Genomic DNA, 23,676 nt, shown 5'->3' on the forward strand with positions numbered 1-23,676 from the left:
AGGTGGAGACCAATGGTGATAACGAAGTGTGAGCAATGGCCTGGAGACAGATCACAGGTAGTCAGTAAAGGTTTGTGGCCTTTACATTGAAAACTGAAGACTAGGTTTTCAACAGGAGCCTAGAATGCTCAAAAAACCTTTGGGTCTACTATTACGTCCCTTCTCCTGGCCAAAAAAAGTGTTTGCTTTTTTGAAGAAAGGGAGAGACAGTGATCTTGCTCTTTTCTACTTCTGAAAGCAGTCGTAGCTAAAGACCAAAAAATTATACAATTGTATAAAACAGAAAATAGCCCTAAAATTCTATCCCTGAAGATGTTTGCCATTAACAGATAGGAAAAAACATTCTCTCTTTCATGTGTGTGTGTGTATGTGTAGTCATTCATACCATATTTTTTTCACTTAAAAACACATTATGGATATCATTACATGTCAGTGTTTAGAAATAAGTATTTTTCTCTTTTTAATAACTGCGTAATATTCCACTGTTTGGATATATGGTTATACATACACACATATATTCATTCATTCATCTAAACCATGACATTTTTTATAATTATAAATAACAAACAATGGTGCAGTGACTATTTCTTGTTTATGTTTGCCAACTTGTAGGAGTATTGGTATAGAATAAATTTCTAGAAGTGGAATTACTATATCCTGGAAAATACATATTTGAAATTTTTGGTAAATACTGCCAAATTCTCCTCCCCAATGTTTCTATCACTTTCTATTACAACCTTATTGAAGAGTGACTATTTCCATGCACTCTGGCCAGCATTAAGTATTACCAATCTTTTTGACCATCACCTGGATAAATGGAGGAAAAAAATTCTTATTTTATGTATACTTCCTTGATCACTAATGAGGCCTGAGCATCTTTCATGTCTTTATTAACCATCTTCTATAACATTGTTTGCCTTTGTTGTTTGCCTATATTTTGACTATTGACTGTCTTATAAATTGAAAATATTTTGCCTACTTTCAGCTTTGCGTATGATCAGGTTTTTTGATCATCCCAAGTGTGTGTGTGTGTGTGTGTGTGTGTGTGTGTATTTAACGTAGTACAATATGTCAGTCTTTTATGGCTTTTGGGTTGCATGTCACACTTAAGCCTTTGTATACCCCAAGATTATGAAAAAAATTCTCTTTTGTTTTAGCACTCTTCCTAACTATTTAGATTTCAATCCTAATTCATCTGGAATTTATTATATTTTAAGAAATGAACTAGACATCCAGCTTTATATTTTCCTAAATGGATAATCAGTTGTCCCAGTACCGTTTAGCAAAGGACCCATCCTTTCCCTGTTGACTTAAAATGTTTGTTGTTCAGTCACTAAGTTGAGTCTTGAGTTTTTGTGACCCCGTGGACTGCAATGCACCAGGCTTCCCTGTCCTTCACTATTTCCCGAATTTTGTTCAAACTAATGTCCACTGAGTCAGTGATGCCATCCAATCATCTCATTCTCTGTTGTCCCCTTGTCCTCTTGCCTTCTTTCCCACCATGAGGGTCTTTTCTAATGAGTCAGTTCTTCGCATCAGGTGGCCAAAGTATTGGAGCTTCAGCTTCAGCATCAGTCCTTCCAATGAATATTCAGGGTTGATTTCCTTTAGAATTGACTGGTTTGATCTCCTTGATGTCCAAGGGCCTCTTAAGAGTCTTCTACATCACCACAATTTGAAAGCATCCATTCTTCAGTGCTCAGCCTTCTTTATGGCCCACTCTCACATGCATACATGGCTACTGGAAAAACCATAACTTTGACTATATGAACCTTTGTTGGCGAAGTAATGTCCCTGCTTTTTAATGCATGTCTAGGTTTGTCATAACTTTCCTTCCAAGGAGCAGCGTCTTTTAATTTCATGGCTGCAGTCACTGTCTGCAGTGATTTTGGAGCCCAAGAAAAGAAAATCTGTCACTGTTTCCTCTTTTTCTCCTCTATTTGCCACAAAGTGATGGGACCAAATGCCATGATCTTAGCTTTTTGAATGTTGAGTTTTAGGCCAGCCTTTTCACTCTCCCCTTTTACCTTCATTGTGAGGCTCTTTAGTTCCTCTTCACTTTCTGCCATTAGAGTGGTTTCATCTGCATACCTAAGGTTGTTGGTATTTCTCCCAACAATCTTGATTCCAGCTTGTGATTCATCCAGCTTGGCTTTTTGCATGATGTATGCTGCATATAAGTTAAATAAGCAGAGTGACAATATACAGCCTTGACATACTTCTTTCCCAATTTGGAACCAGTTTGTTATTCCATGTCCAGTTCTAACTGTTGCTTCTTGACCTGCATAGAGGTTTCTCGGGAGGCAGGTAAGGTGGTCTGGTAATCCCATCTCTTGAAGAATTTTCCAGTTTGCTGTGAGCCACACAGTCAAAGTTTAGTGTAGTCAATGAAGTGGAACTAGATGTTTTTCTGTAATTCCCTTGCTTTTTCTATGAATCAGTGTATATTGGCGATTTCATCTCTAGTTCTTCTGCCTTTTCTAAACCCAGCTTATATGTCTGGAAGTTCTCATTTCATGTACTGCTGAAGCTTAGCTTGAAGGATTTTGAGCATTACTTTGCTAGCATGTGAAATAAGTGCAGTGGTATGGTAATTTGAAAATTCTTTGACCTTGTTCTTCTTTGGGATTGGAATGAAAACTGACCTTTTCCAATCCTGTGATCACTGCTGAGTTTTCCAAATTTGCTGGCATATTGAGTGAAGCATTTTAACAGCATCATCTTTTAGGATTTGAAATAGCTCAGCTGGAATACTGTCACCTCCACTAGTTTTGTTTGTAATAATGCTTCCTAAGGCCCGCTTGACTTCACACTCCAGGATGTCCAGTTCTAGGTGACTGACCACACCATTATGGTTATCTGAGTCATTAAGACCTTTTTCATACAGTTCTGTGTATTCGTGCCATCTCTTCTTAATCTCTTCTGCGTCTATTAGGTCCTTACCATTTCTGCTCTTAAATCTTACATAGTTTTTCTACCAAATAAGTTTTATTCACATTGGTCTTACACATGTCTTTTTAAGTTTACTCTTAGGAGTTTTATAGTTTTGTTTTTACGCTTTATCACTTTTTTTTTTTTTTTACCATTTTCTAGCTAATGATTGCTGATACAAGAATGTTAGTGATTTATGTATATCTACTTTGAACTTAACGGTTATTTAGTTGTAATAGTTTTTTAGTTAATTTTCCTGGATTACTTAATTACATAACTGATATGATGATTAATTATATAGCCTCTTCCCTCATATCTCAGTTGGTAAAGAATCTGCCTGCAATGCAGGAGACTTGGGTTCGATTCCTGGGCCAGGAAGATCCCCTGGAGAAGTAAATGGCAACCCACTCCAGTATTCTTGCCTGGAGAATCCCATGGACAGAGGAGCCTGGTGGGCTACAGTCCATGGGGTCACAAGAGTCAGACATGACTGAGTGACTTTCACTACTAATGACAGTGTTTTGTGTGTCTTTAATATTTACACCACATTTCTTTGTCTTATCTCATTGATTTGTTCATCCAAAATAGTGTTAAATGATAGCAAGATGACAAGTATTCTTGTGTTAGTGTTTCTACCATGTATCTTCATCATATTAAGGAAGTCTGTTCCTAGCTCAGTGCTTTATCAGGAATAGATACTGAAATTATCAGCGACTTTTCAACATCTCTCAAGATTACTTGTTGAAATATCATTGCAATCCTGTAGTAAACCTATTTGCTCTGTTGTTCTTCAATATACTGCTAACTTGATTTGCTACTATTATTATTTAAAACACTGGTAAGTTGTACTTGCCAGCATTTTATTTGGATCTTCATTAATGATATTGGCCTCTTTTTTTATTCCATCTCTACCAGGTTTTGGTATCATGGTTATGCTCAAGCCATAAAAAGAACTGAAAACATTTCTGACTTTTCCTGTGCTCTGGAACAGTTTAAATAACATTCAGTTTTTCTTTCAAGGTTTAATGGATGGGTTCCATGAAACCATTTGGATGTTGTACTTTTTAATCATGGTCTCTTTCTTAATCTTGTCAATATTTTTCTCTTTGTTTGGTTAGTTGAGGGATTTTGCCTCTTCTGGAGGCAATTTTGGGAAAATAGATTTTCCTATTTTGCACACATTTCAACTACATGTTCAATTACATTGTCATGAAAATCACACATACTACTATTTTAATATCTTCTCCCTATTTGAAATCATATCCCTTCTCACATCCCTATCATTGCACATCTGTGTTTTTTTCCTTTCTTTTTTTCCTCCATCATGCATACCAAATGATTATCTACTTGATTAACTTTTTCACAGAACCAACTTGCAGTTTTATTTATCACTCTACAGGACTTTTTAAAAAAATTCATTATTTCTGATTTTATATTTTTAATTGCTTTCTTCTACTTCCTTTTGCTTTGCCTTGTTCTTTCTAGTTCTCTCTAATGAACACTAAATTCATTTTTTAATGTATCTTCATTATTAATAGAAGCATTTGAGACTATGAGTTTTTATCTGAGGTGATTTGACTGCATCCTGTCTGTAGACAGTTTGCGATTATAATTCTTTTTTATGAATTACTTGGAGTGTTTCTCTTCGTTTCCCAAATGGCTCACTTTTAAATTTTGTTTCTATCCCCGGGGCAGGGGGTGGAATGAAGTTGCCCCAGGCTTACCGCACGAGTCACAGTATGGGAGGGATGGGTTCTGCAGAGGAAAGGTGAAGGCTGTTCCCCGAAGAACTGGGTTTAGGTGTTGGGCAGACAGACGTGCCAGCTTCTTCTCTACTGCCAAGAGAGCTTCTGGAGGGTTAAATTAGATAGTACATGTGGTTTACTTAGCACTGTGTCCAGCACAGAACCAACTGAGTAATAATCACCAGGATAACGCCCTCTGTCCTGCCCTCCTTTTACTGCGGGTCAGAATCCCAGCACATGGCACGCAATCCCACAGCTCTCCAGGAGAACCTTTACAAACAGCAGGTCATCCCATTGTCCCTGTAGATCACCAGGTAATCAGTCCCCAGGGCAGGGGGAACCTGTGGTTGTGCCCTCACTGGACCTCGAGCCACGGGTAATTCTGCATGGGCTACAAGGCTGTGCTCACATGCCTTTGTGATTCACAAGCCCCAACACCAAGAAAAGCACACGAGGCCATGCACTCCTCTAAGAAACGTGGTCTCTGACCACCTGACACAAACTGCCTGGCCCTACCCCCTTTCTGCAGACCCGGGAAACATTTGTCTTAATGTCAGCCAGCTTCCAACACCTTTCACTTGAGGAATACTCTTTCCATGAGGATTTCTTCTGAAGTCCATGTTTTGCCAGGTTGATACTAATTAGTGGGTCCTAATTAACACTCAGTCTTCATCAGACAGGGATCCTGAGCTGCCTGCTGAGATCTCCTTCTTCAGTTGATGGCATCGCTTTGGGCTCTCTAAAAAAAAACAACCCAAAAACCCTAATGAACTGCTGCTCTGTTATTTCATTTGAAATTTATCAGGACAGTTTATGTGATCAAACCACACAAGTATAGTTCTGGGTGCCAGCACTCTTCATTTCTGAAGTTTGAAAGTGTGCTTTTCAAAGCAGAGCAGGAGAACATGGAAAAAAGCCTTTCATCTGAAACTTTGAAAGAGAGAGAGAGAGAAAATGGAAAGCATAAGATGGAAATGTGGCATATTTTTTTGCTGCGGAGGATTTTTTTTTCCCCTCAACACAGCAGAATTTTCCTCATTAAATAGATAGCAGTGTGAGAAAAACCAAAACCAGACTTGGGATGGAAGTGAGACGGGTGGCGATGGAAGGAACAAGAGAGCAGTGACTTTTTGGGCTGGTGGTGAAGCCCGGTGCCAGCCGTGGGCTTTGGCTCTGGGAGGCTGGGAGCGCCCAGCTCCGAGCAGGCTCCACGCCACTGAGCCTGGTGTCCTTTAGCCTAAGAGAAGGGTCTGTTCAGGAGAGCACCTCCTTTGTCAGCCTGACACCCCCGCCTCAGGACCTGGGCATCTTGTGGACACCCCCAGTGGGGGAGCCTGGATTCACCGTCAGGAAGAAGGTTTGGCCACACGCCCCTGGGGTTGGGACCAGTCCAGCTGGGGAGACGTCCACAGGAGAGCCAGCCGAGGGCTGTTCACCCCCAGTCCCCAAGGCCCTCTGCCTCACCACGGCAGGCTGGTTGGCACCTCTGTTGCAGCCGCTGCAGTGTCACCAGGCCCTGGGTGGGGCATGGCAGGAGGGAACAGAACATGTTCTGGGTAGCTGTGCATCTCCCAGGAGGTCGAGTCTGCAGACAGGCAAGCCACAGGGTGGATGCTGGCTGCCAGCGGTGTCCTTGGGTGGGCAGCAGGCCACAGGAGGGGTCCTCACAGTGCCAGCTCCCATTCTGGCACCCTCGTCCCTCTGCCAGCCAATGCCTCCCAACTCCAAGCTTTCAGCATCGCTGTCTGTCCCAAAGCTTTATGGGGTCAGGCGGGCCTGAGTTCAGATCCCGATTCCCGCCACTTGTAATCTGTGTGGTCTTGGACAAGTCACTTTGCTCTCAAAGCTTCCGTTCCCTTATCTGTAAAATGAAGAAATGAGAACACCGATTGTGCCCTGCCGGTTGCTGTGAGGTTGCAGTGGAACAAGCAAGGCCAGCCTTTCCTGTCACAGATGGGGGCTGTTACCCTTGCGGTTGTTCCTCCAGCGCGTGTGCATCTCCCAGTCTAGCCCCTGCCCCTGGCTCCGTTCAGCCTCCAGGCCGCCGGGGCCAGTGGCTGATCCAGCAACTGTCCACGTTAACAAGGTCAACAACACGGTGTCCTCTGCTGCCGTAATGCTGCGTAAATAGGAAAGGAGCTGAGACAGCCCAGCCGTGCTGTCCCAGTTGACACAACAGCTCCCAGAGCTGGCCGTCTGAGGTGGGTGGCCACACGCGGTCAGCATCTGGGCGCCATCCACGGTTTACAGCAAACCCGGCTGGGCGCCTCTCACCCACTCCAAGTGGGGCCTTGCCGTGGAGACAGGCTCAGCTTCAAGGGCACTTCAGTGGTCCAGTCCTGAGCTGAGAGGCTCTGACACTGCCCCCGGTCACCATCAGGGAGGTGGGAAGGCTTCCCTGAGGCCACCCAGCTGTTGGTGGCAGGGCCAGGCTTCCCAGTCTCCTGGCTCCGAGCCCCACACTCTCCCACTTCCACCACAGCTGCATGTCACGTGGCAGAGCTGGCCGGGCCCCCAGGCCGTGGGGCGGGGCCGCCGGCGATGGGACCTGGGACAGATGTGCCACCACGGGAGGAGGTGGACGACACGGCCACGGTGTAGTGGTCAGTCCTCCTGGAGAATGTTGGCCCCAAGGGGGATACTAGGCAGGGAGAGCCATGGCTGTATTGCCTCTGGGTTCAGCTGTGCCCCGTCCTGCCTCGCCTGCTGCTGGGCTCCAGGGGACCCTGGGCTGAGGTCAGAGAAGGACTGAGAGTATGGCCACACACACTGATGTGTGTTCGAATCCTGCCTCTGCCACTTCTCAGCTGTGTGGCCTCAGACAAGCGGTGCCGAGCTCTTAGCTCGTTTCTTCCTCTGTAGAAATAAAATGAGTGAAGTGAAGTTGCTCAGTCGTGTCCGACTCTTTGCGACCCCATGGACTGTAGCCTACCAGCCTCCTCCGTTCATGGGATTTTCCAGGCAAGAGTACTGGAGTGGGTTGCCATTTCCTTCTCCAGGATATCTTTCCAACCCAGGGATCGAACCCAGGTCTCCCAATTGCAGGCAGTTGCTTTACCATCTAAGCCACCAGGGAAAGATATAAATAAAGCCTCCCTGAAAACAGAATGGTTGTTACAAATCAACCAACAGGGCCAAGCTCTTAATTTAGGAGCTGGCACATAGTGAGCACTCAGACTCAGATTATAATCATCACTTGACTCCCAGTGTCTCTTTCTTCAGCTCCCAAATGAGGATAAGAATGTACTTCATAAGGTTATCTTGTGGGCTGAAGTAGGCCTGCATTCATACCTTCCTTCTTTGAGCTGACGTTCACCAGGCAGCTCCTGTGCGCTCTGTTCCAGCTGCTGGGACTTAAGCTCACGGAGCAAGACATTTCCTCCTCGGAAAGGTTTACATAAAGTCTGAAGTGAGCATCAGACAGCAGATACATGAACAGTCCCCATAAGTATCTAATTGTGGTGAGCACTGGCCCAGTCCAAGTGGGAGTGGCTATTCTGATGATTTCATCACAGTTTAGGCTTTTAAATATTGCCAGTTATGGACTGATGACAATACTGAGAATTTTCCTGGACTTACGCAGTGTTAACTGTAGATTTCCTGCTTTGGGAGCAGTTTTTGTTGTGGGAGTGATGAGTAGTCTAGATGCAGGCTCTGTCAGGTGGTGCCGAGGATTGGGGTCTGGCCAGGGGGTCTCCTTTGGGAGGTCCTCTCCATCCTCACGTGTGGTGGCCTCAGCCTGTACTCTCAGGTTGGGGGAACGGATAAGTTTCATGGAGTGGGGTGATGAACAACTCTACTGTGGGGTTTGCTCTCATGAAGTAATGAGCTCCCCGTGGCCCCAGGAGACAGGCAGGGGCTGGGGGGGAGATGGTGTTCGGCTTCTCCTGGCCTCTGTTTGCAGAGTCAGGACCTGAGAGGATGCAGAGAAGCCAGCCCTGGTCCTCACAGGGCGGCGGAGGGTGAGCCTTCCATGTGAGGGTGTTATTCAAGAAAAGGTGACTAATTCCATGACCAGTGAGTGAGTTGGAACAGGCGCTGGAGCCAGATAGACCTGGGTTCAAATCCAACACAATCTGAGGCCTCAGGCCAGTTTCTTAATCTCTCTGAACTCTACTTTGCTCCTCAACCCTCACCACGGGGTCGATGGGAGGATCACGGGAGATGAGGAGGTTCCAGTCTTGTAGCAGATTCCTAGGAAGCATCGTTCCTCTCCGTCTCCCACATCCTGCTCCTCGGGGCCCCTGCTCCTGGGCCGAGGTTCACTCTGCTGCTGAGCCGGTGGGTTTGGTCTGCGCAGCGTGTCCCTTATCCCCTCACCTCCTGCTCAGCGCTAGGGGACGCTTTCTGTTGTGGTTCAAGCCTTAATGGAATTTTCAGGATCGCCATTGCCGAATCCTCGGGGAGATGACCAAGTTAGATTTTTCAAACGGGAAGAGGAAAAACACAATCAAGAGAAATCATGAACCTGTGGGGTTAAACCTTCCGAACTTGGAGCTTCGATACAAGGGAAATGATTTCTACTTTTTTTAAATTTTGGAAACATGGTGCCACTAGAAAGAAAGGAAGTGGAAATGACTCCTAGGAGAAGTACTAGCATATGTTTCTGTGATTTAACAGTTTCCCGTAAAAAACGTGTAGCTATTTTAAAAGCAGACGAGTGACTCATGGTATCCTGCAGCAGCGGTCCACTGTGATGGCAGGAAGCACGTTCTCTGGGGAGCCAGGCTTGGGTTCAGCTCCCATCCCTATCGCTTACCAGCTGTGTGACCTGGAGCAGGTTACACATGCTCTCTGCATTTCCTTTTCCTCCTCTGTGAAATGGGTTTTATAAAGACGAATGACATCGTGAATGTAAAAGTCAGTGCAGTGCTGCCCAGCCATGCAGAAAACCCACAACTTGCCTATTAAGTACCTGGTTAGTTACATTTGTTGTCATTGTTAGTAGTTTAATAGGAAACTTCCAAGGCTATAAATTTTCCTCTGATTACCACTTTGGTCTGATCTCATAAGTTTTGTTACATAGTGTTCTTATTGTTGTTGCATAGTCTTTGCATAGACTTATTTTAGATTTCTTATTTTTTTCTGTGAGAGTTCCTTATGAGTGTGTGTTTAAAAAATGGTTAGAATTTTTTCTATATTTATTATTAAATCCTAGATGTAATGTAAGGTCAAAGAGAACAGATAATATGGCATTTATTTTTTGGAATTTATTGAGCTTTTTTTTTTAATAGACTAGCATATAATCAGTGTTTGTAAGCATTCCATGAGTATTTTAAAATAATTGTCTTTTTATTTATATAACACCAAGCTTTTAATTCTGTTACTTAGATACATTCATATAGAACACATACATACATATATCTATAGATACATGTATATGAATATATTTTTGTATGTACATACATATGTGCACACACACACACACACACACACACACACACAAATTCTAGACATACCAAAAGCCACCTCCATAGTTGTGGCTTTGTTGAATCCACTTTTGATTTTTGGCACTTTTTTGCTTTGTATATTTTGGTGCAGTATTGCTTTGTGCATAGAAGATAGTAATCATTAGATCTTCTCAATAGCCTATGCCTTTAATTAATATCAGCCGTTCCTCTTTGCCTCATTCAATGTTTTCTGCCTTCAGTTCTGCTTTGCATCACTGCTTGTGCACTTCACCAGTGTTATGGGTTTAGTGGCAGCACTCTGGAGGGGGCTGCTGGAAGGCCATGCCACCCGTTGTGCATGCACACCTCGAGATTCTGAATGTGGGCCTCAGCAAGCCAGTCAGCTGGACTGCGCTGCACAGCCAGTCCTCTTCCCCCATCTCTGGCCAGTCAGCTTGTCCTGAATTCCCCTTGGGGTGATGCCATGAGGCCGTGCTGAGGCACCCTACCGGCCTATCACAGCAATGTTTTTACATCACACGTTATTTTCTTATTAAGCACCCTCAGCAGGAGAATTCTCTGTCTAGCCTTACTTCTTTATACCAAGGACTATTGCTTTTTTGATTTCTTCTTTTGTTCCTTTATTTATGATTTGGTGTGTATGTGTGTGTGTGTGTGTGTGTGTGTACATGTAAGGACAGATAGATAAACAAATAGACAAATAGTTAAGTGGATAAACGAAAACCTGAATTTAAACAGTGTTCTCCTGGGTATGACACCTTAGACCTATTAAACTGCAGTGGTTGGTAAAACACAAGTATTCATTCATCCCTTTCATGTCCTGTTATTTTCCAGCTGGGTTACAGGGAATAACCCTTGTTGCTGGAAGAGTGTAGGAACTCAAAATGCTAAAATCTTGCCAGCATTCATTTTGGTTGTTGCTCAGATGTTTGATTTACAGTTGAGCAGTTTATGTGGACAGTTAGTAGTCAGGACTGGAATTGAAGTCCAAATCATATTGCAGTTTTCATAAGTCACCATGTACCTTCTAGCAGAGCAGTTCTGTTTTGTGCCATTCTGATTAATGAACACCTTCCATCATTAAATATCTTCTTTGATTTTAGGCATCTATCTTCTGGATTTAATCTACATTGATTCTGCGTATCCTGCCTCAGGCAGCATCATGGAAAATGAACAAAGATCCAATCAGATGAACAATATTCTCCGAATAATTGCTGACTTACAAGTTTCCTGCAGCTACGGTTAGTCCCCCTAGTTGTTGGGGTTGTGAAATCTTTTGGGTACAGCACCTTATCAGTGAGAAAGTTCTAAAGACCAGGTAGTCCCTGCCCAAGGGTCTTCATTTTGATATCTGAGCATCAAATGCATGCTGGATCCATTGCAAGCATGTTTGATCTTCAAAGACCATGCAGACTAGATGTTACCATCCCTGTATCACAGATGGGGAAACTGAGGCTGAATATAGTGTGGTCACCTGTCTAAGGTCACACACCTAGTCAGTGGCAGAGACAGGTCTTTCACCCATGAAGAGCTCTGTGGGCGGATCCTGGGTAACTCTCCTCCAAGCAGATTCTGAGATTCGGGCTCCTCTGTCATGTGGTTCCACTGTGTCCCATGGCCCCGAGTCCTCCACTGAAGTCTGCATCCAGCTAGCAGATGCAGAAGAGAGAATCATACAAAAATGGGACTTCTGGGCCAGACTTGCTCATGGCGCTCATTGCTTCTGTCCAGCAAAGCTAGGAATGCAACGTAGCTGTGGGCCTAGAGGGAAAAGAGCATTGACTTGGTCAACAGCTAGCCAGGCTCTGCCACACATGACCGGATCCAAAGGGTGACCTTGATGATGTGCATCTGAGATGGATGGAGGAGATGTTGTTGGAGACGCTGATGGGCCAGCCACATGGACCCTGGGGGATGGGCTCAGCCGGGAGCCAGGTACCTGGGTCCTCCAGGAATGGGCCGGAGTGACCAGGGCGCCACGTGGCAGAAGTCACAGGGACGAGGGGAAGGGTGGTACAGCTGCGGTAATGTGTCTCCATGGGGCAGAGCTTCACAGGAGGGGGAGTAGTAGAAGTCAGGAAGCAGCAGAGCGGGAGGAGAAGAGACCAACCCTACCTCCAGCACAGGGGTGGGAGAAGCCAGCTGCCTCCACGTGGGAAGGCCACTGCGGGGGGCAGGGCACAAAACCCAAAGTTCCGCTCAGGGGTACCCCGTCAACAAACATTGCGGGGTGGGGGAGGAGGAGGCCCGCACTTGTAGACCAGCTCTCCCTCTGTGCAGAGAGCAGGGAGAGGCCTGAATTCCCAGGGCTCTTTTCACTTCCTGGGGCCTCAGCATTGGTCCTGCTGGCCAGCAGAGCAATTACAGACTCGGCTTCAGGGTCAGACAGATGCGGCTTCATGTCTCAGCCCTGCCTCTTGAAAAGTCTGTCTTCTCTGAGGTTTTCTCATCAGTGACAACAGGGAGGTGTGTGTGCAGGGCCCTTGCCCCAGCCTTTCATCAGAGCTCAGGAAACGCTCCCTCTTACCGCTGTTCTGTGTACCTATATCTCCCCCCTCATCAGCGTTGTGAAGCAGGTATTCCTATCCCCATTTCAGAGACCAGAACACTGAGGCCCTAGAAAACCGAATGACCCCTGATAATCTCACGGTTACTGGGCAGAGCCATCAGGGGCTCATCTTGGCACCCGGATCCACTGCCAACCCCCACCCCAGCCCAGGAAAGCAGTGGTCCTTCCCCACCCTCTTTTCTGCTACTCTGCAAAGCCTCCTCCACTGTCTCCACCTCCCTCCTCAACCAGCTCTGTCCCAGCCGGTGGGGAATGGCAGAGAGAGGATCAGGGAGAGTGTGGGGACCCCTCAGAAAGAGTGCAGTGACCATGATGGTCGGAGGAGAGCACTTGACATCAGTCAGCCCGGGACAGAGAGACAGCGCAGTGTGGCCGAGGCCACAGGTGACTCAGGTCAAAACTTCTCAGTGGAGTGACCTTGCAAGTTACGGTGGCTTCCTCCTCTGCACATCTTATTCCTGGAAATAAGGCAGGTGCAAAGGTTGAGGCCAGATGGCTTCTAGAACAGGCACAGAACAGGTGGTCAAGCATCTTGGCCCCTCCCTATCTTCTCAGGATGCAGCAGCCAGGCTCTCAGGCTGCGCCCAGGTCTGGGTTTGGGTTGTTCACCAGGCTGGACAGGATCCATTCATTCTTGTCACACGGAGGGGATGGGGTAGGTGAGGGAGACTGGTCCAATTATTCCAGTGGAAACCTGTTTGAGAGCACACACCTGGCTCTAGTCTGTTCTGGAGGCCATCTTTCCCCACCCACACCCCCTGCCAAGACCCATCTTTGCCCAGCCAAGGAACTCTGGTGACCTCAGGGTGTGGGGTCTGTGGCCCAGCCATCGGGGGGGGGGGGCATGCCTCGAGGGTCCACTCTGTGCCCAGTGCCCAGCACAGGCCTGGCCCAAAGGATCATCAGCAACTGTTGAAGGACTGCCTATGTGTCTCAGTCCTGTCTCATGTGGGGCCCAGAGACCGGGAGAGACTGAAGCCTCTGGGTCTTGTTCTCCTCCTGCAGACCACCTCACCACCCTGCCCCATGTGCAGAAGTACCTGAAGTCCGTGCGCTACATCGAAGAGCTCCAGAAGTTTGTGGAGGACGACAACTACAAGTGAGTGCCCACCCCACCCCCGGCCACGTGTGCAGCAGCGCCCGTGCCCCCACCCCAGCACGTGCGTGTTCAGTGACCTCGGACCCCACAGAGCCCAGAGCACGGCTGCTGAGCATCTCCTCCCACCCCGGCCCGCCCCCCACAGGCCCCCTCAGACCAAGGACGGTGTTCCATCAGCTTCTCAGCGTGGCTTTTTCCAATGGGGAGGGTAAAATTGGGGCTCCACAGCTCCAGGTTCTCATGACGGACTCCCCACTCAGAGCGCTGAGTGGAAGGGCAGCTACCTGAAGTCATCGCCGGGCTGCCAAACAGAGTTCTCGAGAGCCTGTTCATGGACAAGGCAGCTCCCTGGGGTCCCCACTTGCTGCTGGACTCTCGCCACCTGGCTCTGGTGGAGGCTCCATCTCCATTCCATGCAGCCCATATGAATATACCCAGTTCCCGTGAAGACCCCGGTGGGCCCTCTGGCCTCGTCTCCCACTCACCTGCTCTGGCTTTCAGTTCTCTCTTCATCTGTGGCAGCTGGGAATTTATCCAGGATTTCTATGTAATTAGAGGGAGAAGGAGGACTTTTCTTTTCTTTTTTGTTTTTTTTTTTCCATTTATTTTTATTCGTTGGAGGCTAATTACTTTACAACATTGCAGTGGTTTTTGTCATACATTGAAATGAATTAGCCATGGCTTTACATGTATTCCCCATCCCGGTCCCCGCTCCCACCTCCCTCTCCACCCAATCCCTCTGGGTCTTCCCAGTGCACCAGGCCCGAGCACTTGTCTCATGCATCCAACCTGGGCTGGTGATCTGTTTCGCCCTAGATAATATACATGTTTTGATGCTGTTCTCTTGAAACATCCCACCCTCGCCTTCTCCCACAGAGTCCACAAGTCTGTTCTATACATCTGAGTCTCTTTTTCTGTTTTGCATATAGGGTTATTGTTACCATCTTTCTAAATTCCATATATATGTGTTAGTATACTGTAATGGTCTTTATCTTTCTGGCTTACTTCGCTCTGTATAATGGGCTCCAGTTTCATCCATCTCATTAGAACTGATTCAAATGAATTCTTTTTAATGGCTGAGTAATATTCCATGGTGTATATGTACCACAGCTTCCTTATCCATTCGTCAGCTGATGGGCATCTAGGTTGCTTCCATGTCCTGGCTATTATAAACAGTGCTGCGATGAACATTGGGGTGCACGTGTCTCTTTCAGATCTGGTTTCCTCGGTGTGTATGCCCAGAAGTGGGATTGCTGGGTCATATGGTAGTTCTATTTCCAGCTTTTTAAGAAATCTCCATACTGTTTTCCATAGTGGCTGTACTAATTTGCATTCCCACCATCAGTGTAAGAGGGTTCCCTTTTCTCCACACCCTCTCCAGCATTTATTGCTTGTAGACTTTTGGATAGCAGCCATCTTGACTGGAGTGTAATGGTACCTCATTGTGGTTTTGATTTGCATTTCTCTGATAATGAGTGATGTTGAGCATCTTTTCATGTGTTTTTTTGCCATCTGTATGTGAGAAGGAGGACTTTTCATGTTGAGTCTGTCCACCATATTTTTTTTTTCCTGCTGAATTGTTCTTGGAGTATAGTACCTTTACATGTCCCCCATATCAGTTGGACATCTTGGTTCATTTTGAGCTTGAGGTCAACTCAGAACCTCAGGGCTTTTCACACGGCCTATTATCAAGGCTAGTCTTGGATGTCATGTAATTGATCAATTTCCCCCTCTAAACACCAGCTTTGCATGTGTTCTTTTAAATCTTGTCTTATTGGTTGCTGCCAGTAAAGTGTGCATAATCTCTTTGAATCCTGCTCTCCAATGTATTTTTTAATCTCTTCCAGTTTTATGTTTAAAAATGTGGTCAGCTTGATGATTTGCTCTTCATCTAAGTTGTTGGAAACTGGCCACTAGGGACACCTTCAGGTTACCCGTTTTCATTCACCAAGACCTTGGGAATGGCTGCTGAAGTAATACCACCCTCACCAGCTCTGTGGCAGTGGGTTTCAGCCCTGACCGTGGGCCAGAGACACTTGGGAAGCCTTCTAGCCACCCAGATGTCTGGGATGGGGCCTGGAAATCTGTGTTTGTTTCCAAAGCTCCCAACATGGTCCTCCTAATGGTTGGCTGTCTTTAGAAATATAGAAGTGATACCTTTAGTTGTTATTGTACAATATTTTGTTAAAATAGAATGTAATACATTTTGATCTATTAAATAATCATAACAGCAATAGATCAGGGCCAGAGATGACCATTCAAATTATGTTTGCCACAAATTGCTCGTTGTTACTTACAAAGCATTTCCTGTTCCTGAAAAGAGTACCCTGGAGTGGGAAACTATTCCTAGTTAGCTTCTGGGATAATATTTTCCATTCATGTGCCAATAATTTTATTAAAAAGACAGTAGTTTTTCATTAACACTAATATACTTTAAGGAGAAAAATGGTCCATAAATACTTCTGACCATGAGCTAATCCTTGGACAAGCTGCAAACTGTGAGTAATTACTCCTACCATTCTGAAGGACAGTGAACAACCCTAGCACTTAATGCCTGGATTTCACAAAGGCCTTTTGTTGTGGTCCAAGTGGGCACACCCAGGGAGGAAGGCTGTGTTCTTGTCCTGGGCCCAGACCACTGAGGGGGTCCCTTCCTAGGAAGGCCCTGGATCTGAGTGACAAAGGATGCCCAGGGCTTGTGACTCTGCTGGAGGAACCCATGCTCCATGGCCCAGTGCACACCCAGAGACTTGATCCCCACCTCTGAGGATGCAGGCTTCCTCTTACTTTGAAGACATTGTGCCAAGGAGCCCAGCCAGTGTTTTGTTTTCCTCAGTCTTTCATCTATTTTACTTTATTTAAGAAAAATTACCCAAATTCCTGCCACTTAAAAAGCATGACTGTTGGCATTAAATGAGCATTATTCTGGACCTTCTTCTGTGCATAGAAAGTACATATATACACATGGAGAAGGATGGATAGACAGATGGATGGATGCAAGAATAGAATTTATTGAAATTGGATTATACTGCACTTGCTATTTTTTAATTAAAACAACTTCAATTTTACTTTAACCAGAAAAAGGAACTGAAATAAAACATAAGGAATTGCCGCTCTTCAGATAAACATTTCTTTGTAAGAGATATTATTCCCTAAATTATATAAGAGATATTATTCCCTAAATAAGAGATACTATTCCCTAAAAAGAGCCTTCTAAGATTAACAGAAGAGGTCAGGAAGAACATGACGAGGTTGGAGTCCCTAAGTTCTGTTTTAACTAGATTTCCATGGTGTGCAGGGCCCATTGACTTGGGTCATAAAAGATGAGATCGTTAGCAAGCTCCACCCGCTTCCTTCACCTCCCCTGCACCACCTTCCAACTCCTCGTTAGTTATCTTCTTGTTTCTCCAAGTTTATAACATACACATCATGTTCAGGAATCATGATTCCTACTCTTTAGGAATCGTTTTAGTTAAACGTTTTCAGTTCTTACCACCTGTCGCTTCTCCATTCCTGGAGTCTTTATTTTAACTCAGTCCTGTATTTAACTGGGTTTCATTGTGAAGTAGGTTTGCTCACGTCCTGCACCCTCTGATGTCTTTCATGAAAACACCTGCGTCTAACTTGCTGGGCGCCTTGGTTTCCCCTCCCGCAGGACGCAGAGAACCGGCTCCAGTGCCGTCTGACGCTGGGTGCTGCTGTAGACAAGTCTCAAGCCAGTGTAGACCTTTACCTCTTGTAAGTGACTTGTTTTGTCTACCTCGTGGGAAGAATTCCTTGAAGTTCAAAAGCCTCGCAAGGGGAATGCCTCCGAGTGGAGCTTTCCCTGGAGCGGCATGTGCTCTTTCTTCATCACAGAGGAATTCTTTTGGTTTCTATCTTTGACCACTTCTTCTGCACCATTTCTTGGCTCTTCTCTCTCCGGCGTTCCAGGAATCCATACCCTGGATGCTCTCTGCCTTTCATGTCCATCGACTTCTTTCTAATGGCTGTAATCGCCATCTCTTTCATCCTCAGTCGCTGGAGTTGGTCTGTTTCTCCTTTGGTATCCCTTCAGTCCTCTCATTTCTGTCCTTGGTTTGTTCCCTGGACAAACCCTTGGTTTGTCTCGCCTTTCATCTTTTGTGTTCCCATCTCATTTTTCAGGTTTGCTTCTATACAACCCATATTCTCAAGCACCTTGGGGGGATTTCCCCATGTCCCCTGGGGCTGCCTTCTGGGCCGAGCAATCTGGACAATGCTCTCTCCCTCCCTCTGTCCCCTTTTTCTGCGAGGATGTTTGAGTTGGCCATACTGTTTCTTTTCATCTTGCCCCCACAAGAGAGGTTTCCTCTGGCTAGTCCGCAGCTCTGATGGAAGGAGGCGCCGTCTGGTTCTGTTGCGCTGCGTGGGATGGGCTGATTTTCCTTTCACTGTGCTGAGAGGCACAGGGGTTTTCAGTCTCTGCCCTCTGTGCGGCCTGGGGACACACAGGACTCCAGCTCCTTAGAGGCAAGGAACAAGCCATCTGTTCTAGAGAAGGGGGCTCTGTCAAAAGGCCTTCATCAGTGTTTCCTCCATCTAACAGGGGGCTGAATCCCATTCCAGAAAGGGATACCCTCAGGTTTCAGATGACGCACCCCCCACCCCCCACACCATGGAGCCTGCATTTCTATCAGAGCATCCCCCACGCCGTCCACCCACCACCCCTTCCGTGTCTCTTCTGAATCTGGAGCCGCTCAGACCCCCTGAGAAGTCCGAGGTCAGGATGGGAGCTGGGCGACGTGATGGCTTGTTCAGCTACACAATCCACTTTTTCTTTCCCTGGCTACAAGCTCTTGAAGTTCGTGCCCCCTCCCTTGTTGAGTAGCAGCTGGGGGGCTCTTTTACTCCTGAGTGTTTGTGGTCTTGGGTGAGGGAGACTGGCATCCAACTTCACTCTGTCATTTTCAGCCAGAAGTTTCTTAATCGATGCTTTAAAGAAAAACAGTAATAACTACTATGTCATGCCTCTCTGGGGGCATCTGAGAATGCAGTGTAATGATTAAAACCCTGGCTTGGGGTCAGACAGCCCCAATCCCCTGCTCGGCCAATTGTTAGCCCCGCATATCTGGGGGGAGCTGTGTAACCTCGCTGGTCCTCACTTTTTTCATCTACAGGACGGGGATGGTGTTCCTAGTTCATAGTGTTGCCTTGAGCAGGAACACATCTGTGCCCAGCAGTGAGGGGCCACGATTACACTACTTACTGTGTCTTCCCTAGCTATTATTTCTTGGTCATGGAAACCCCCTGGGGACCTTGGAAAGCCGTGTCTGTGATCTGGAGCAGACCTCAGAGCACTGCTGGCTCCATGACTGGAATAGCCTTTAGCAGCAGTCCAGTTTCCCAGGTCCCAGCTTGCACATGTCTGGTTCCCCCTCTGATACCCTAGAGCCCATCTAATCCTTTGAAAATCTTTGTTTTCAGACTGTCACTCCGAATTGAACCAGGAAGCAGCTCCCCAAGACTAGTCTCTTCCAAGGAAGATCTTGCAGGTATCGTAGCCCCTCGGGTGGGGGCAGACTCGCCGATGGCCCAGACATGGCTGCCAGGGTTGGCCTTACCTGTGGAGCCAAAGACCGGAGTCCAGTTTGCTGTCTGGCAGCTTCAGTGTCCTTGCTCACAGCCACCTCCCCCCACCCCCTGCAGCCTGCCCAGGCTTCTGATTACACGGGTTCCTGTAGGGTACCTCTGGGCTGGGGCTCCCTGGGAGAGTCTGAGACCCAACAGAGGCAAGATCAGAGCCCAAGCTGGAGGCCTGAACTGGGTGGAAAAACCCAGGACACTCTCCAGGTCACCTGGACACTTGTCATCAGGCCTCTCCCCCAGGCTCTGGGCAACAAGCCCCAGAGGGGTGCACGGAATGCCTGGGGCATTTGGTCCCACCACACACAGAGGGCTCACCTTCCTGGGGCATCGGTTTTATTCCCATATTTGGGACACATGTGGCGTCCCGTAGAGATAAGAGGCCCAGGCTTTGAAGTCCAGCTGGAGCTGTGCTGCTTCCAGCTCTGTCATGGTACCTCTCCAATCCTCAGTGGCCTCATCCACAAAATGAAGGTGGAACCAGCTCTCACCGCGGGGACTGGGCCCCTCATGCTTTTAAAGCACACTGCGCACCTGTACACAATGTTGGCTGCTGTCCCAGAGTCATCTCTGGGACAGTTTCCTTTTGGATGTTGTTCAGTGGCTAAGTCGTGTCCAGCTCTTGCTGGGGCTGGTCTCTGCTCCTGTTCTGGGTGGGACCAGATTGCAGGCCGGGGTTCAATTGTACTTCTTCCTCCTGGTTTGAGCTTATGTGACACCCACCTGGGTGCCAGGCCACTGCAGTCTTGGACAAGTAACTTTACACCCTCTGGGCCTCACTTTCCTTACGCATAAGATGGGGATAATAAGCCTCCCATCCCAGAGTTGCTGGAATATCAAAATTGAAATGATACATGCAGGGCATGCGGTGTAGAGTCTGACAGGCGGTGAGTGTTTAGTGAGGAGGTGGCTGTCTCAGGCTGCTGCCTGGTGTCATGACCCCTGCCCGCGACCTGTTGACCTGCTCACCAACCACTTGCTCTCCTTTCTGGAGCCAGGCTGCTGCAGCGGTGCTGCTGCGTCCGGACCCTAGGGCCACAGGAAGCTATGTCACAGCCTCTCACTGGCCCCGCCCAGCAAGGCCTCTGCCCTGACTCCGGGGTTTCCTCCAGGTGCCTTACCTTTCCCAGCCTCTCCTGGCTCCAGTGTGTAGGCTAGCCCCTAGCCCACCCCCAGGGTCCCACGGTAACTTAGCAGAGAGAGGGAGATGCTGGTTGATCCACACAGCTTGGGGGTACTGCTGTCTACACCTCAAAAGACAGAGTCCTGGCCTAAACTTGATCCTCACAGGGTTCCATGAGCCCAACAGGAAACTGTCTCCCATAGTCTCCTTTCACGTCCACTGCCTTCCGCACATGGCGAATGACCCACCAGCAGAGGTGACCAGAGAGAAGTTCACTGCGCTGGTCTCGTCTCTGCCTTCTTGTTTTAGAACCTTCTCCCACTTAGTCAGCCATGTTCCTTCCTGATGCCCACATACACCTGACGGGGCAGGGAGCCATCAGAGGGGTGTAGGAGCGCTGACCACTCAAGGCTGTTTGTTCCAGAGGGAATGCCGCGGTCCTGGAGCAGAGTGGGCTTGGATACAGAGGGTTCTGCCCTTCCGTCTCCTGATCAGTCTGAATAAGAGGTCCCTGCACTCTGTCCGGAGAAGGCAATGGCACCCCACTCCAGTACTCTTGCCTGGAGAATCCCATGGACAGAGGAGCCTGGTGGGCTGCAGTCCATGGGGTCACTAAGAATCGGACACAACTGAGCGACTTCCCTTTCATGCATTGGAGAAGGAAATGGCAGCCCACTCCAGTGTTCTCGCCTGGAGAATCCCAGGGATGGGGAAGCCTGGTGGGCTGCCGTCTGTGGGGTCACACAGAGTCGGACATGACTGAAGCAACTTAGCAGCAGCAGCAGCCTGTCCGATTAGCACACCTGAACGGGATGAGCGCATCTCAGGCCTTCCCCAGGTGCCATCAGGTCCCCACGGCCCGACGAGCTGGAGGATTTATCTATCTACCAGTGCCCCAGGTGGAGACAGGAGCCAGGCACAGAGAAGTTAACACTGTGAGTTGGGGGCCCGCAGAAGCAGACCACTCACCAAGCCCTGGGGCAGGAAAGGAGGCGCTGCGTTCACTTTTTAAAAATACGATAGTTCTGTCTTGGCTGCACTGGGTTTTAGTTGCAGCACACGGGAGCTTTAGTTGCGGCATGTGGGATCCAGTTCCCTGACCAGGGATCAAACCCAGGGCCCCTGCACTGGGCATATGGAGACTTAGTCACTGGACCACTGGGGAAGTGCCTGCATTCACTTTTGAGCCCTGCCTAGGATGGAAACCGGTACCAGAGCCGGGACCCAGCCCCCGGTCCAGCCTCCTCAAGTTTCAGCCTACTCTCCTTCCGTCCCATCCCCTGTCATCCCCACCTGGCTCCAATGTTTATTGGCCTTATTGGCCATGTGAAACCAGAAGCCAGTCAGTTAACTAACCTCCAGCATCAGTCAGAGTCCTGGCAGGAAACAGAATTGCCCCCAGATGACTCACAGGAAGAGACTTAATGAAGGTGAAATGGGATTAGGAATAAATACTTTACACAAGGACAGCAAGGTCCCCAGCGCCTCTAGGCTGAAGGACTTGGGGAAGAAAAAATGTCACCAACTCCAACAAGTGCTGAGTCGCAGAGGACAGGAATTGTGGTAGCCAAGGATAAAGGAGGAGGGAAGACGGAGCTGAAACGCCCTGCCCTCTCTCTCCTCTGCCCTCCCACCATATCTGCAGCTGGAGCCTCCTTTCGGCCAAACCCAGCTGGAAGCCTGGGGTGAGGGAGCCAAGAGGTGCCTCTTGGGTCCAGCCTCCCAAGGGCACCAAGCTGGGTGAAGAACTCATCTGAAGGGTCGGACAGAATACCCTGTGTACCCGCCAAGCCTTGATTTCTCCATCTGTAAAGTGGGCATAGTAATACTTCCCTCAGAGGGTGGTTGTGAAGAATTTGTTAAGATCATGTGTGCCTGACACGGAGAACACCCCTCATCAAGTGTAACTTTATTAGGATGATGTTATTACTGTCAATGTTATGCTTCTGCCTCTGTCCCTGAGTCATCACTCGGGCTTGGGGAAATCGTTCCTCCTCTCTCTCCTCCCGCTCCCTGACCAGGTCAGGCCCCCATTACACTGGGGAATGGCGTACCTGGCTCTGACGCAGGCCACTCTGGTTTGTATCCGAGCACAGCCACGCAGCCGTGGACACACTGGCTGCTTGCTCGCTGTGGCGGCAGAGTTGAGGTTGAGACAGAGACCCTGGGGCCTGCAAACCTAAAATGTCTAGTGCCTGCCGGTTTCCAGAGCCTGCTGACCTTGCGTTGCACCCTCTTGCAGCTCTCCGTGCTTCAGGCACTTCCCTTGTGGAAACGCAACAGCTGTCTGTGCTTCTCTGTCCCGTGTCTGCCTTCCCTGGGCCTGGAATTCCCAGAGCCCCGCATGTGGGGAGCTTGGTCTCTGGGCTCCCAGCTGGGCCTGTGGGCACCTGGTTCTCCGGCTGCCTGCTGACTCCATGCTCCTCCCAGCGAAGTGCTGAGGCCAGCAGACCTCGGTACCCAGGAGCATCTGCCACTGACTTTCCACAGCTGCAGCTCCAGCCTGGAAGCGGGGTGTTAAGGGTTTCATGGACCATCAGAGGACCCAGGAGTGTTTGGAAGGTTTTAGACACACTCAGGGATCCTGGCTTCCCAGCCTTGGCCTTCAGACAGCAGTGGGGACCTGCGGGGTCCCATGCGGGTGGGACAGAGGGCAGCTTCAGGGAGGTCTTCCATGTCTGGCAGTTAGATGGGGCTGCGTGGCAAAAGCCTGACCAGACCAGGGACAGGAATGTGCCTCTTGCAGTCCCAGGAATGGGAGGAACGCAGCCTCCCTCGACTCCTCAGGAGGGGGCTGGGGCTACAGCCCCAGGCTCTTTCCAGCCAGCAGGCACCCCCACACCTGCCAAGGAAAGGCCCCAGGAGAGTCCGTTCACTGGAGGCTTCACATGCCAGGGGCCGGCTGTGAGCCAGGCCCCCCGAGGTGCCTGGAGAAGACCTGCCCTCGTGGGCTTCGTTCTCGCCTTAGCTGGGGAGGCAGGCAGCAGACAGCGTGAGGAAGTGATGGGGCACAGGGAAGAGCAGTCCCAGGAGGCCAGAGTGAGCTGCCTGACCTCGCTCTGGCTACACTCGCTCGCCGGCTCAGCTCGCCGGCCCTGCCCGGGAGACGCAGGTTCTGTGTTGGACGCAGCCCTCCGGTGAGGTCTCTGGGGCCTCGGTTGGTGTCAAGGTGGTCCCCCGAGCTGCAGCTGCAC

General features: G+C 48.4%; 1 protein-coding gene across 14 annotated transcripts in view; it reads left to right on the forward strand.

Annotated features, from left to right (window-relative positions):
* Positions 1-23,676, forward strand: part of RALGPS1 (Ral GEF with PH domain and SH3 binding motif 1) — a 299,761-nt gene that overhangs the window by 233,596 nt on the left and 42,489 nt on the right. For all 14 annotated transcript variants that reach the window (XM_070453045.1, XM_070453044.1, XM_070453049.1 and 11 more), the window contains 3 exons: positions 11,191-11,328; positions 13,662-13,755; positions 19,201-19,268. In XM_070453045.1, coding sequence (XP_070309146.1) covers positions 11,191-11,328; positions 13,662-13,755; positions 19,201-19,268 — 300 coding nt within the window. The remainder of the gene's footprint in view (positions 1-11,190; positions 11,329-13,661; positions 13,756-19,200; positions 19,269-23,676) is intronic.

This window comes from Odocoileus virginianus, chromosome 2 (genome assembly GCF_023699985.2).
Source record: "Odocoileus virginianus isolate 20LAN1187 ecotype Illinois chromosome 2, Ovbor_1.2, whole genome shotgun sequence".
Taxonomy (NCBI): Eukaryota; Metazoa; Chordata; class Mammalia; order Artiodactyla; family Cervidae; genus Odocoileus; species Odocoileus virginianus.